This window comes from Myotis nattereri (genome assembly GCF_964212035.1).
Source record: "Myotis nattereri genome assembly, chromosome: 1".
Taxonomy (NCBI): domain Eukaryota; kingdom Metazoa; phylum Chordata; class Mammalia; order Chiroptera; family Vespertilionidae; genus Myotis; species Myotis nattereri.
In genome coordinates this window covers 192,480,505-192,494,774 of record NC_138075.1, presented here as the reverse complement: position 1 = coordinate 192,494,774, position 14,270 = coordinate 192,480,505, and the positions used below count along the sequence as shown (strand labels likewise).

General features: G+C 36.5%; 1 protein-coding gene across 2 annotated transcripts in view; it reads left to right on the top strand.

Annotated features, from left to right (window-relative positions):
- The window catches only part of ADGRL3 (adhesion G protein-coupled receptor L3), a 771,395-nt gene extending 769,357 nt beyond the window's left edge, over positions 1–2,038 (top strand). For both annotated transcript variants that reach the window (XM_081093223.1, XM_081093222.1), the window contains one exon: positions 310–2,038. In XM_081093223.1, the coding sequence (XP_080949349.1) occupies positions 310–1,112 (803 nt within the window). In that variant the 3' untranslated portion in view covers positions 1,113–2,038. The remainder of the gene's footprint in view (positions 1–309) is intronic.
- Positions 2,039–14,270: the final 12,232 nt, after the last annotated feature.

The window sequence follows — 14,270 nt, the reverse complement described above, 5'->3', positions numbered from 1 at the left end:
CAAAATTGTAATTAAATAGGCTTCAAATAAGTTTAGGCAATGTTTGTGTGTAAATTGCAAATTCATAGATTTTTTTTTCGTTTTAAGATTAATTTTAAATAGTTCTTTTCCATTTATAAGATTTCTATCAATTGTCCAAGTATATATAGATGTGTACATTAGTGTATTTTACTTCCAAACATTTTATACTTAATTAAAAATGCTAGCAATTTATACATACTTCACAGCGCTATGTTTCTGCTTTTGTGTGTGTGTGTGTTCTATGGCCCACTGGATAGCAATGTCATAGTGTCTTGTAATTTCTTTCAGAGGGGCTTCTGAACAATGCCAGGGATACAAGTGTCATGGATACTCTACCACTGAATGGTAACCATGCCAACAGTTACAGCATCGCCAGCGGCGAATACCTGAGCAACTGTGTGCAAATCATAGACCGAGGCTACAACCACAACGAGACCGCCCTGGAGAAAAAGATCCTGAAGGAACTCACTTCCAACTACATCCCTTCCTACCTGAACAGCCACGAGCGCTCCTGCGAGCAGAACCGGAATCTGATGAACAAGCTGGTGAACAACCTGGGCGGCGGGGGGAGCGAAGCGGACGCCATCGTCCTGGATGACGCCGCCTCCTTCAGCCACGAGGAGAGTCTGGGCCTGGAACTCATTCACGAGGAATCGGACGCCCCCTTGCTGCCCCCACGACTCTACTCCGCGGAGAACCACCAGCCACACCACTACCCGCGAAGGCGGATCCCCCAAGACCACAGCGAGAGCTTCTTCCCTTTGCTAACCAACGAGCACACAGAAGAGCTGCCCTCGCCCCACAGGGACTCGCGCTACACCAGCATGCCCGCCCTGGCCGGGGTGCCCGCCGCCGAGAGTGTGACCACCAGCACCCAGACCGAACCCCCGCCGGCCAAGGGGGGCGATGCCGAAGATGTTTACTACAAAAGCATGCCAAACCTGGGCTCCCGAAACCACATCCACCAGCTGCACACCTACTACCAGCTGGGTCGCGGGAGCAGCGATGGCTTTATCGTCCCTCCCAACAAAGACGGGACGCCGCCCGAGGGCAGCTCCAAAGGACCTGCCCACCTGGTCACTAGCCTATAGAGGGGACCGAGAATGGACGCCAGCCGAGCCGCGCGCACCTGCTGGGCCGCCCCGCGCTGCTGCCAGCGGTGGGCAGGATGTGTACTCCTCAGTCTCTATGCTGTTCTGGAATGACAACCGCGGACTGTCAGACCTTTTTTTTTTTCTTCTTTTTTTTTTAAACTGGGATTTTTAGGTCAGCCCAGGGGAGAAAAAGGTCACTGCTGAACCCACCCTGTGCCCTGTCCTTTCCTGCCCTTTCCCCCCTCAGATGGAGACTTCATTATGTTAATGAACGAGATATGAAGAAAATGGCGCTCCTTGTGGCCTTGTTGATCATGTTGTGTTTGTTCTAACATCTCTGATGCTCTGTTACTATAATGACAAGGACCTGATTTTTTTTCTGAAAGGCCGGAAGAGTTGTTTGAAATTAGTAACAGTGCTGCGTCTAGATTGGAGTGCTGCACAAACAAACATAAAAGCAAAGCAAAACTGAATCACATAGTGGTTTTTAGTCACTCACCACCTGAGTTCACCGCAGCAGGAATAGCTGTGGTGCACAAAAATCAAACAACACAAGTAATAACGAAACGGAGGGGGATTCTAGAATTATATGCTAGATGCATATTTTATGATTTGCTGTATTAACGGATGATAAAACTAATGGCAGAAAAAAATTGAACAATTTCTATGTAATGTACAGATACTAGCATTGCACATATAGTCTGCTTTCTGTTCCTCCAGAATTTGAGTCCTGTTAATGTAGTGCAAAAAAAAGAAAAGAAAAAAAAAGAGATACATTTTCTTTTTCTTTCGTGCTGGTCTTGAAAGTTTGTCTACCAGTAAGAGAGCAAAGTTTCCTTCCTTATGCTTTTGTTTTCTTTCTTCATTTTTTTTTCCTTTCCTTTTTTCTTCTTTCTTTTTTGCCTATTTTCTTTAAAATGTCACCTGGCAAAAAAAAATAAATAAATAAATAAATAATAAAATAAATAATAAATGAACTATCACTTTATAAGAATCATTTTCTAGTAATGCAAACAAATTATTTTTTACAAAAAAAATAAAATAAATAAAATTAGACTTCCTTCCGCACTATATATCTTTATTCAGTCAGAATATTTCCAAGAGCATTTTTGCAAATTAGAGCAGGACAAACTTTTATGTTTACGGTGCACATCTGTTGTAATGCAAGCATATTTGGCAAGCGATTCATCACCATGACAGTAGCTATGGTTCTAGAAGTCAAGAGATGTCAATAGAACTAGTGGGGCTTCTGCATGTGAAAACAAAAAAACAAAAACATGGTATCCCATAGGCATTAAAGTGCTGAATGCTCAGTCTGATCCACAAGTGGGCACCTGCACTACCAATTTTAAAGGAAATTCACCCCCTTGTAGTAAGAATCAAAAGGTCAAGTTATTTTTAAGTGAGTAAAAAAAAAATCTTCTGTTTGCTAACAGGAACATTTATTTATTTGACAGGATTTTAAGTAATATAGGAATACAAGAGGTAAATTAGCAGCACATATAATTTTCTTTTTAAATTTATGATCCATTTTGTATGGTCTCAAAGTTGGATGACCTCATTACTAATATTTGTTGTAAAAGTGAAACTTGTTTGCCAACCAATAAACAACTGATTGAGATTTAGTAGATATTGTATTGATGTATGTACTATATGATTGATTAATTATTCTTTTTATTTTTCTCACCTTTCTTTCCTTCTGTTTTCAGTATACAAACTTTTCCTAATCCTCTATGGCCCAAATGAGCCAGGCAAAAGAAATTAATCTGCCGGAATGAATAACTTAAGCACAAAATTACACAGTTTTTGCAGACAGAGTAAACCAGAAAAATGGGATGGGCATGTTTATGTTGGCCGAAATAAGATGCATAACTTACTTTTGAGCACGTTAATATATAGGTTACTATGTGCTTATTTTTAAAGCAGCTACAGTCTCTTGAGCTTATTATAAAAGCCAATTCAATCAGAGATTTAAGTATTAAATTGGGGGGAGTGGAGGTGGATCATATAATTTCCTTCCTTGTAAACTCCATTTTGATGTTAGAAATTTAAATTCACTCAACTGGCAAAATAACAGAGTAACAGCAAAGAGAATATCCATTTTGTAATGGTAGTATAAGACATTTTAATGCTAATTTTAAAGCTAGAATGAATTTGCCAAATTATTATTTCTCTTGCAGTATGTAATATCTTGGTGATTTCTTTTTCCTTTTCATTTCTCCCAAACCTAAACACCTACCACCTATAAATTGATTTCTTAAATGAAGATGTGAAGGAATAGTTTAGAGAATAGCCAGTAATCTATAGTTTTAAAATATATGACAAAAGGAAACGTTTTATGCTGGGTCAGAGTACATCCTAACCTTATATCACCTCAAGATATCTTATGCATCCTTCCTTTTTAGTCACTTGACCAGAGTATTTTTTAAGTCTACATATTTTCTTTAAATTGTAGGAGAACCACAAGCTTTAACAGAAGTTAACCACAAGCTTTAACAGAATTTAAAAGATGCCTTGTTTTTTTACCACCTTTGGTTGACTCTATATTTTACCAATTATTATTTTCTAGTGAAATAATGTTGTAATAACATTTTTAGACTTGAATTTGTTTTTCTCTCTGAGGTCTATTTCACATGATGAAGTTTTCTCATGCCACACTATGGCGACATTAGCACCTGAAAGGTGGCTAATCTATTTGGGACATAGAATACATTTGGTAATGAAAGAACCCTTGTTAGATATGTTTAAGGTAACTTCATGTGGTCTGTAGGTTATGGATACTTATGCTTGTTTTGCCAACCCAACAGTAATCTATATGAGAGCAACTCTGTCATTAAGAAGCTAGTTTCAAGATCAATGGGGAAACTACCTCAAATCCAGCTTGCTGATGCTGCCAATTCTGATTGTCTAATGTTGCTACCTCCCTGCCCACTATCTTTTGTGTTTCATTATATGGAAATTTGAAGCAGGTAGCCCCCGCCGCTCTACTCCGCCCCCCCCCCCCCCCCCAGCTCTCCATAGACCAAGTTGAAGAAAATCACTTGAATACATAAAGGGGAGCAGAAAGCCATTCTGTACTGTCAGTTACTACCAAGTTCCTAAGATGAAAGGGTAAGATTTTTGAACTCTCATACATCATAACTGGCTTTTAGAGTAAACCGGAAAAGACTTAAGATCCTGAGACTGTCACAGAAGAGATTGTTCCCCCAAGTTTTATGTGACTATAATAAAAACAAACAGTGAGTGGATAAAGGAGTTAACTATCCATTTCTATAGACATCTGTGTATATCTAACATACTCATTTAGTCCTCTTTACACTAGCAAGAATTGCATTCCTGAACTTGAATCTTTTTTATGTACATTTTCATATGTAACTATTGATAAATTAATAATTTTAAAAGTTGCCTTTTTTTTTTTTTACCACCTTTGGTTGATATTTTTAATACCCTGTAACATTCATGACATTATCTGCATATTTTTGATGTGTTTATCTGATTTTCCATTAAGAAGTAGATTTGCATCAAACAGATATACACATTATCTGATAGCTGTAAAAGTTATGCCAATAAAAACAAACCAATTATTATTTCCTAGTGAAATAATGTTCTAATAACATTTCAGACTTGAATTTGTTTTTCTCTCTAAGGTCTATTTCACATGATAACTTATCAGGGCATTAACTGACTGCATGTTTAGTTGATTCAGAAACTGTGGGAATATTGCATAGTTCATGTTCCTAAATAATAATATTTATGGAGAAATCTAAGTTTTGTGAAGGAGAAGTAGGTTGAAGTTCCAATTAAATTTTTTATCATCCCTCTTTGTTTCCACATTATTAAAATTAAAAACATGATAATTGAATACTAAATTGCTATGCTAAAATTATTTTAATGACAAAAAAAGAACTGGCATGAGAACAAATATATTGAAGTAAAAATAACCAGGAAAATTAATCAAATGCAGGTAATAGAAATACCCTTAACTTCCTATAAAAAAATTTCACAATGACTCTAAATTAAAATGTAGTTTATGATCTGTATTTTTTAAATTCCCATTAATCTAAAAATGTTGACATATCGATGAAAATTTTTCAGATTTAGCGTTTTTAACTTTTTTAATATTAACTTATTCAGTGTGATGAGACTTTTCATGATAATGGAGGTAAGCATATGAGTAAATTATTAATATTTACAAAGGACCCATAGACTTAATTTTGGGCAATAATTTTAGACTTTTTCCCCCTACACATGTTTGAACCACTGACCAGTTTCCTCACTTTAAAAAATGGCATTAAAAACTTTAAAGACTGACTTTCTTATTATTGTAGAGTCCAAAAGGAAGAGGAAAAATATTTTTTGGATTGTCTAAAGACCAACTCCAAATTAATCATCATCTCCTATTAGTGAAAGGATAATTAGTTTTTAGAAGTTGCCCCTCAGTACTGTACCAAAGTGCCATTGCTTAGGATGTTTGAGGCAGGGAAAAAAACAAAACAGTACAGAGCTACTATGCATGTCAATTCAAATTTAGAGAGGGAGAAAAAGAAGTCAACCCCTAATTTAATTTTGAGCAATTCTGAAAATATTGACAAGAATGTCCTTTCTTCTCTAACAAAAATACTTGAGATAAAGTAATATGTATGCTCTTCCCAGAATATTGTAGTAGTGCCAAGGTATTAAGGTTTAATTAGTTCATGTTTAGTAATTTATAACTATAACTTACCATATAAATAATTACTATGCATTCCTAATACTTTACATATAGGTTAGACTTCTACACAGCCATAAATTAGGAACATGGGAGCACGAGAGTGAAGCAGCAACATTGCAAAATAGCTTCTGAAAGCATTTTTGTGCAAATGAATTCTAAGTGAGTTTAAGTGAGAAACTCGTTGAGCTCATAAAATAAATGTCATGGATCCCAACTATAAATTTAATTTTGTAATTAGCAATTATGTCCTTTTTAAACCATCTGAAAAATATTGTTAAATATTTAAATTATTATTTAGGCTAGTAGAAATTAAAAAGTGTTCGTAGCTGCTTATTTCCTGCTTAGGCCATAAAAGGAATCTTCTGTTTACTAATTAACCCGATTACTTCCTCTTTGCTTTAAAAGGGATATCATTTTTTAACTTTCAACTGTATACATACCTACCTACTCTGATTCCTTTTATTTACAGCTTGCAGAGGAAATAGCTGATTTACAACATCACAAACTTTATGATTTTTGCAATAAAGCAAGTAGTTTTTATGGTTTTGCATATTGTCATTTGAAATAAAGTTATTGCTATTTCCTCTTTTTGAAAAAAAATTAAAAGTCTGCACTTTAATATCTAAGACCTGTAAGTTATTATTCAAGTGTCTTTATAGCAACTATGTTTTAATGTTTCTTTCTCTCTGTTAATATTACGTCACCCAAATTTTTCTCATTTAATTCATGTCCCATTGGAGTATTTCAAAGTTAAATGCAAACTATGATTTTTAAGAAGTCATGTGAAAGGAGAACTTTGATTTATTTATGAGGTCCAAGAAGACAATATGAGAAAAAGCTCTATAGTGGTAACCAAATCTTTTCCATCACAATACGAACAGAAGAGGAGCAGAATCAAGTTGGCATATTTATGGTAAGGTAGCAGGTCCTAAATTAGAGTTCCAGATAAAACATTTCCAGGAAAAAATAATGAAATAATTTAGAGTGATAAAAATCTTAAACACTGTACCAAATGCTATTGATGTTTTGAAAAGATAAAATTGGAGTTCATCATATTATAATCTTACCTTGCTGATTCCACTGGAAACCCTAAACACTTTTAACATCCTAGATATTTCTTGTCTAGCGACACCCTCTCTGAAGGAAATATGAATATTTTATCAATGTTCCTTATATATAAGTATTTTTGCCTCAATTCACTTTCACCCTCTAATCTGCTTACTCTATTGTACACCAACACAGTTAATGCGACTTGTAGCTTTGTACCTTTTAGAGCTTTATTATGAGTCTTTCTAATAAACCTTAAATTAATATTAACTTGGAATTATGTACATTGTGCAAAATAATTCACAACCAAGCAATATTCATAGTATCAGATAATTCATTATATATAAAAATATTACTTTGAAGCTGAACAGATAGTTACACTGCTGAAAATATTACTCTCAATTCTTTCTATTCAATTATTATAGTCACTTTATTAAATTCTACAGGCAGTTGTACACATGATGTGCTATCAGAGTACTCCATAATCCAAATGTGTCTAAAAGTATTCCCAGTGCTTCTTCACTCTAGAATGCTAAAGGAAAGAGCCTGAACGAAGAGGAAAGTAAAGCCGACTTCTAAGGACCTAATTTGGATAAACGGTCATTCAGAATGAGTAATTTTAAAATGAGAATGTTTTACTCGGTAATCTAAGGGAGAGGTTAATAAAGATTTAGGGTTAGTCCAATATCAGAGGATTTAAAATTTTAAAGATGTTTAAGGTTGTCTCAAAGGCACAAGACGGCAGAATTTTACACTGTATTTGCAAGGAAAGATGTTTAAAATTCATACCTAAAGTAGCTTTTAAAGTTAAGAATTCCTCTTTTCAAGGTAAAGCTGGTGATAAGATCCTGGCTTCAAAATAAAATGTATGGTTGACCTCTAAAAATGTTTGGCAAAATTCATGAATATCATCAACTCTATAATAGTAGGTAGAGGTCTTTGGGGATGGAATTCGGAATACAGAGACTGGAACAGAGTGTCCTCATGCTGACCACTGCCTAGGCCTCCAGAGCATATTTGTAATGCCTTGACTTTCAAGTTGTCACAATGCTTAAGTTTTGGATGACATTATAAATTAAGAAAGATGAGGAAAACACATTTGAAGTTGGTTTTCTTGCTGCATTTGAGAATAAAGGTTTCCTTTACCATCCTAAGGAATACAAGATGCTATGTCTTGAAACAGCTCTGGACAATCAGAAAGTGCTCATTTGTAAACAAGTCCTTTTTGTATATTGTAACAGTATCTTTGCCTCTGAACTATAAAATTGAGGACAATTGTAGAAAGAGCTTGATTTCCTTTCATTTGGCTTCTATGAATGCATTGGAAAGTAGGATAATTTGCAAAGGTTTTTCATACTGTTTTCCCACTCAAGCATTAAATCTAATTCAAGATATATCTCTTTTTTTTAATGGTACTTTATTTTTAAAACTAACAACTAATTAAACTATTTCTCCTTGATAAGAAAAATCACTTTTTAGGAACAAGAATATAGCTATTGCAGGCTTTGGTCTTTTAACCATTCTCATATATTTACACATAGCATTAATCTTATACACCTACAGATTTCAATCTACTGCATTTTTTTTCCCTTGTACAACCTTTCCAACCATTTTTTTCTTAAATGCTCTGTACAATCACATGTAAAATCATGAGCTAAAAAAACTCAATAAAAAATGTCAGTAAACAATAAGTGATGTAGTCACTGTTATTATATGGTAGTACCAAAATTTTGCTTTTGGGACAGTGTTTCAAACTTCCAGATGCTAATTGAAACTTGGACTTCTAATATATTTCCTCACTCTTCACACCCTACCACCCTCCTCTCCATATATTGAAAATAAAATGTGAGGCCTCTTTTTTCTTTATGTTTTTAGGAACTACTGTGATCCAGGGTGTCTCTAAGGCTAATTCATTTCAGGAAGATAGGAAGTTAAACTGAGAATTTACTGTTTGCCCCTAATGAGGTATAGTCAAATGTAATCTTATATCTGCTGCCTGATCTTATTTCTCCTCATCTCAAACTGGGGAGGACAGTCCGTCACCAATGAACTTCTGTTCCAAAAGAGAGTTCAGAGATCCCTGCTCTGAAATGCCATTCTTCTTTCCATAAGGTCACAGTAAGTATCAGTATATCACCAAGGTAGGCGTTATATACTCAATATTCTGAAGTCTTCCAGCTCAGCAGTGCCTCGCTAGGATGTGCCTGGCATGTTGCATTGCTTCATGTAACCTTCCCAATAACATGGTGAAATTGATTTCCTCATGTTCACTTTACAGAAGAAATTTAAATTCAGATTCAGTCATGGAGCTAGTGAGTTTTGAACCCAAAATCTCTTGGTCTAAAGTCCATTTTATTCTTTTTAACCATGTTTTATTGCATCAACTAAATGATTAGTTGAGAAGAAATTAACCCATCCCTTTTCATTTAAATACGGGGAGAAAACTGGCATTCAAGGAAATATTGCAAAAACATGGAGCCTGCTTCGAAGGAGCTCAAAGTTTAACGTTCATTTTACTAGGTATTTGAAAAAGAAAGAGATAGAGGGGTGCTTGAACAAATTATTTTTCTAAGAATAAGGTTTCTCAAATCTAAACTAAATACCATATCTATTTTGTACATGATATATACTGTATTTGACATACATGGAATTCTCATCCAGAAAATTCTTAAACAAATTCTGTATTAGTACTGAATAGACTCTGTGTATATGTATCGCCTTGTTTATATTAAAGCCCCCCTACCCCACCACTGTACACATAATGGTTAGAGAATAATAATATACCTCTAAATCAAATTCTAATTTGCCTACAAACGTCAGGTGGTCATAATAATCCGGCCACTCAGTGTGTGTGTGTGTGTGTGTGTGTGTGTGTGTGTGTGTGTGTGTATGGAAGCATTTGAGATCTTATTTCCCCACATATGTCAGTTTGGCTCAAATAAACTCATAAAAATTCTCTATAGGTTTGGACATTTTTACATGGACACTTACTTGGCGTGGTCAGCAGGGTCCTGAAGAAGCCCAACCAGGACCGCCTTGCAGACCAGACCGGTGCTAGGTACAAGTCAGGGCACACTATGTCCCACCGGCTCCACGCTTTGCATCAGGTGAAGTTGGGTGAGTTTTTCTCAGAATTCTGGGCCTCCTTGCTTTAAATAGCAGGCCTTTCCTTTGAGCTGTTCTTAGAAAATTGTCAAAGTGGTTAAGAGTAGAGATAACCCAGAGGGCAAAAGTAAAAAAAAAAAAAAAAAAAAAAAAAAAAAAAGGTTGCTGTTTTTAATTTAAACTTTTAATTGGATTGCTTACTGAGAGTCTGAGCAAAATTTTTGCTGGTTAAATGAGAGACTGAACTCTCTTTAGCTCTGTCAGAGAAAAGAACACTGGCTTTCCCATCCTGAATAGCCAATGGGGTGATGACAGCTGATTCAGACCCCAAATAGGGAGTGACGAAGATGGGTAACACAGCTGATCCTGTGCACAGTTAGAACACGCTGGCTATAAAATCAGGCAGAATTAATGGGGGGAAACACCATTAGCAACTGTCTCACATTTACTAGTATAATATTTATGATTTAAAAAAGAGAAAGTATTTAGTTAAATGAATCTACCTATGATGTTGGTTAGGTGTTAACCCCATTCCTTGAGGTGTTAAAAATGGCTGTCCTTATTTTAAAACTGGGAAGGTCATTTGGAACTTGACTTGTTAAGGACGGATATAAATTGTAAAATGCCTCCAAAACAGAACTTGGCTACAACTGTTCCCTGTTTGTGTCTCTCTGTGCATGTCTATATGTTCTCAGAGAATTGCACAGGTGAAATTTCTCCATTGCTAGTGGGAGTGAGGTTCTAACGATATCTTGAGAAAAAGAATTTTCTAAGACACGTGGGAGAATGAGTGATTTTTATTTGCACAGAGTTATAGCCCTCGGTTTGCAAAGTCCCATTTCCCTTAAACCAGTCCTGAAAACGGTGTAGCTGGGCGTTCAGCAAAACTGAAAGTAAAGCCAAAAGGTTGCATTCCAGGGTGGAGTTGAGTCTGGCACCGCATCAGGCTAATTTTAGTCCCTTAATACATTGTATTCAGGGTCCACATGGCTGTGGGCCCTGTGGGTGAGTGCAGAGTGTAAGAGCACATCCCAGCAACAAGAGTCCCAAGGGAGCAAAAGGTCCAAAAATGAGAGAAATCCTTTTGTACAGGAGCTATCCCACATTCCCTGCTCTTGCAATGGCCATACCTATTCTGGCCAATGCCCTGTTCCCAGGTAGTCACTTTTCCTCATTGGGCATGAGGCTACTCTTTCTTTGTCTGGTCCTTTTCCCCAGGATCTGCGGGAAACAGACCTGCAGCTTTCTGGCAAAGCTGTATAAATGGCATGCCTAGATTGTCTGGCCTTCCCTTTGCCTTTTTCCTGTTAAACTTTACTAATAAAAGGGTAACATGCTAATTAGACTGGCTCAACCAGACATCCGACTTCCTTCTGGACAAAGCCACGGTGGCAGGGGCTGAGGCAGAGGTGGCTAGGGGTAATCGGGCCATCGGAGGAGCAAGCAGTTAGGCGTGAGATCAGGCCAGTGCAGGGGAGCAAGCAGTTAGGGGACGATAGGCCAGCAGGCAGAGGTGGTTAGGGACAATCAGGCAGGCAGGCTGGCGAGCAGTTAGGAGCCAGCTGTCCCAGATTGTGAGAGGGACTGCTGTCAGACATCCCCCAAAGGGTCCCTGATTGGAGAGGGTGCAGGCTGGGCTGAGGGACAACCCCCCCCCTCCGTGCACGAATTTCATGCACTGGGCCTCTAGTTAACTAATAACTTGGTTAATTACAATGGTATCATATATGTGTGTGTTGTAAGTGTGAGATAATTTTCTACCTCCAGATGGTATTGTTAAAATTAATTTAAGGGCAGTATCTTGTAAGGAGTGGGTATTTTTAAATTCTCAGAAATATAGAAACTAATTTAGCCCTGACCTGGAAGCTCAGTTAGTTAGAGCATCATCCCAATATGCCATAGTTGTGGGTTCAATCTCTGGTCAGGGCTCATACAAGAGCAACCAATGAATACATAAATAAGTAGAACAACAAGTCAGTGTCTATCTCTATCTTTCTCTCTTTTCCTCTACCTTCTTTTCTCTCTATAAAAATCAATGGAAAAAAATGGCATTAGAAACTAATTCAAATACTTTTCAATTTCATGTGGTCTAGGATGAATCTTCAGTAAATAAAAGCTAGCTTAAGTTTATTTGTTTAAGTAAAACATACATGCCTTTATTTTATTTGGGTTTTACAAAAATCATCCCATGTTAATAATTGACTTTGATGTCTATAAAATATGTTTCTAGAGGTTATAAGATTTCTTCATATATCTTCCAAAAAGGCTAATTGATTACTTCTTAGTTTTTATTAGACATTGAGGTTTTAAAGGTTAAAATTTCATATTTAGGAATATTTTTGTGGTCTTTAAAAAGTAGCCCTGGAACACCCTCAAAAGACTTTAAATTACATGGGAAACATTATAAAATAAGTGATGAAAATTTCTAGTGTATATTGTATAGGTAAAAAAAAAAAAAAAATCAATCTATCTGAAATCCAAGTCTGCCACTTGGTTCTTCCCTGCTCCCTGACAACCCTCGTCTTTTGTTGCTTTTGCATTCTTTTATACATCACAGTACATTTAAGCTGAAATTTGGTGAAGGAATTTATGAGCTGACATGATTGAAAGGAAACATCTTACACTATTGCCAAGGTGTGTTTGATAGAGTCACTTCAAGAAAATGCCAAGTTGGTAACTGCTTCCTTTTACAGTGAGATCCCAGAAGACAAAGACCTTAAATGTCACCTGGAGATTTTGTTTATTGGAAATGACATCAAATAAAAGACACTTTTCAACTTCATTGGAAAGGTCCTTATCAGGCGTCTAACTACAGATGGACATCTACCCCTGTCTGTGGACATCAGAGACTCATTGAGGATGAGAAGTCACTGATATCAGAGGCAGACAGCTATCCCAAGACATCCCAAGGCCTGCACACCTACAGAACAATGTTGAACTCAGAAACCAATTGTTGGATGATCTTTACCTGCTAATGATATTAGTCATAATAATCATTATATTTGTTCTTTGGGTTCTTCTATATTAGCCAACTGTATGATTACTGAAGATAACTGTTAATACTTTTTTTGTGGTTTATGTAAATGTTATACTAAATGCCAAATACAGAAAAGTGAGACAGAAGGCAAAACTCAGATTATGGTAGTTCAAAAGATAGAAATGATCCAGAGTGTTTTTCACAATGAAGGCCATTAAGACCCAATTGTCTTGCATTTACCTTCCCTTCCTTTTATTATTTATTTATTTATTTATTTATTTATTTATTTATTTATTTATTATCTTGTAATTCTCACCCAAGGATATTTTTTATTGATTTTAGAGAGAAAAGAAGGAATAGAGCGACAGAGAGAGAAATCAATATGCAAGAGAAACACTGATCGGTTCCTCCTACCCCCATACACACCCTGCCTGGGGATCAAACCCATAACCAGGAACTGAATTCACAACCTTTTGGTGTATAGCAAGCATGTCAAACTCTTGGTCGGCAGGCCACATGCCTTGTTTAAATTGAGCTCATAACCTTTTGGTGTACAGGGTGACGCTCAACTAACTGAGCCACCCAGGCGGACAATACTTCCTTTTTTTTTTTAATCCTTCCTTTTTTTGAAAAATTCAGCCTTAACTCAGATCTCAGGGTTATGGTATTGCCCTATCCCTACTGAGACTTCCTAGGAATGAGCCTTACTAGCGCTGTGAGACCACACTATCCGACCAAATGATTGGTCCTTGTTGCCTGATTGGAGTTGATTTATGAACAAAAAAAAGAACTGTGGATGAAAAAAAGGGGTTCTATGGAAATAACCTCACTGGGTAATCTGATCATAAATTCTTAACTGTGCAGATCATAAAAGCCTGTTCTTTGCCTTAAGCCAGCCCTGGCCACTGTTTCTGTGTATCTAGGTTAACACGCCTTTGAAATAAGCAAAAACCTCAAGAGAGCACATAATCTTAACTAACCTGTAATCCAACAGCTACCTTGCTTCCTCCTAACTCCATGTAATCTTCTTTACATTCTGTACTTAATTTCAAATTCATAAAAGAAGCTGCAAAACAATCATTCTCAGGAGCATTTGAAATCTAGCTCCCCAGCATGTGTCATCACTTTGGCTCAAATAAACTCTCATAAAAATACCAAAAAAAAAAAAAAATAGCCCATGCCTCACTTCATACCAGTTGAAACAGAATCTCTGGGCATGACACCCAAGTATAAGTAATTTTGAAAGCTACAGGTAATTTAATGTGCAGTTTGGGCTGAGAATCACAGAGGTAGCTATTTAATAACTATTGGGTAA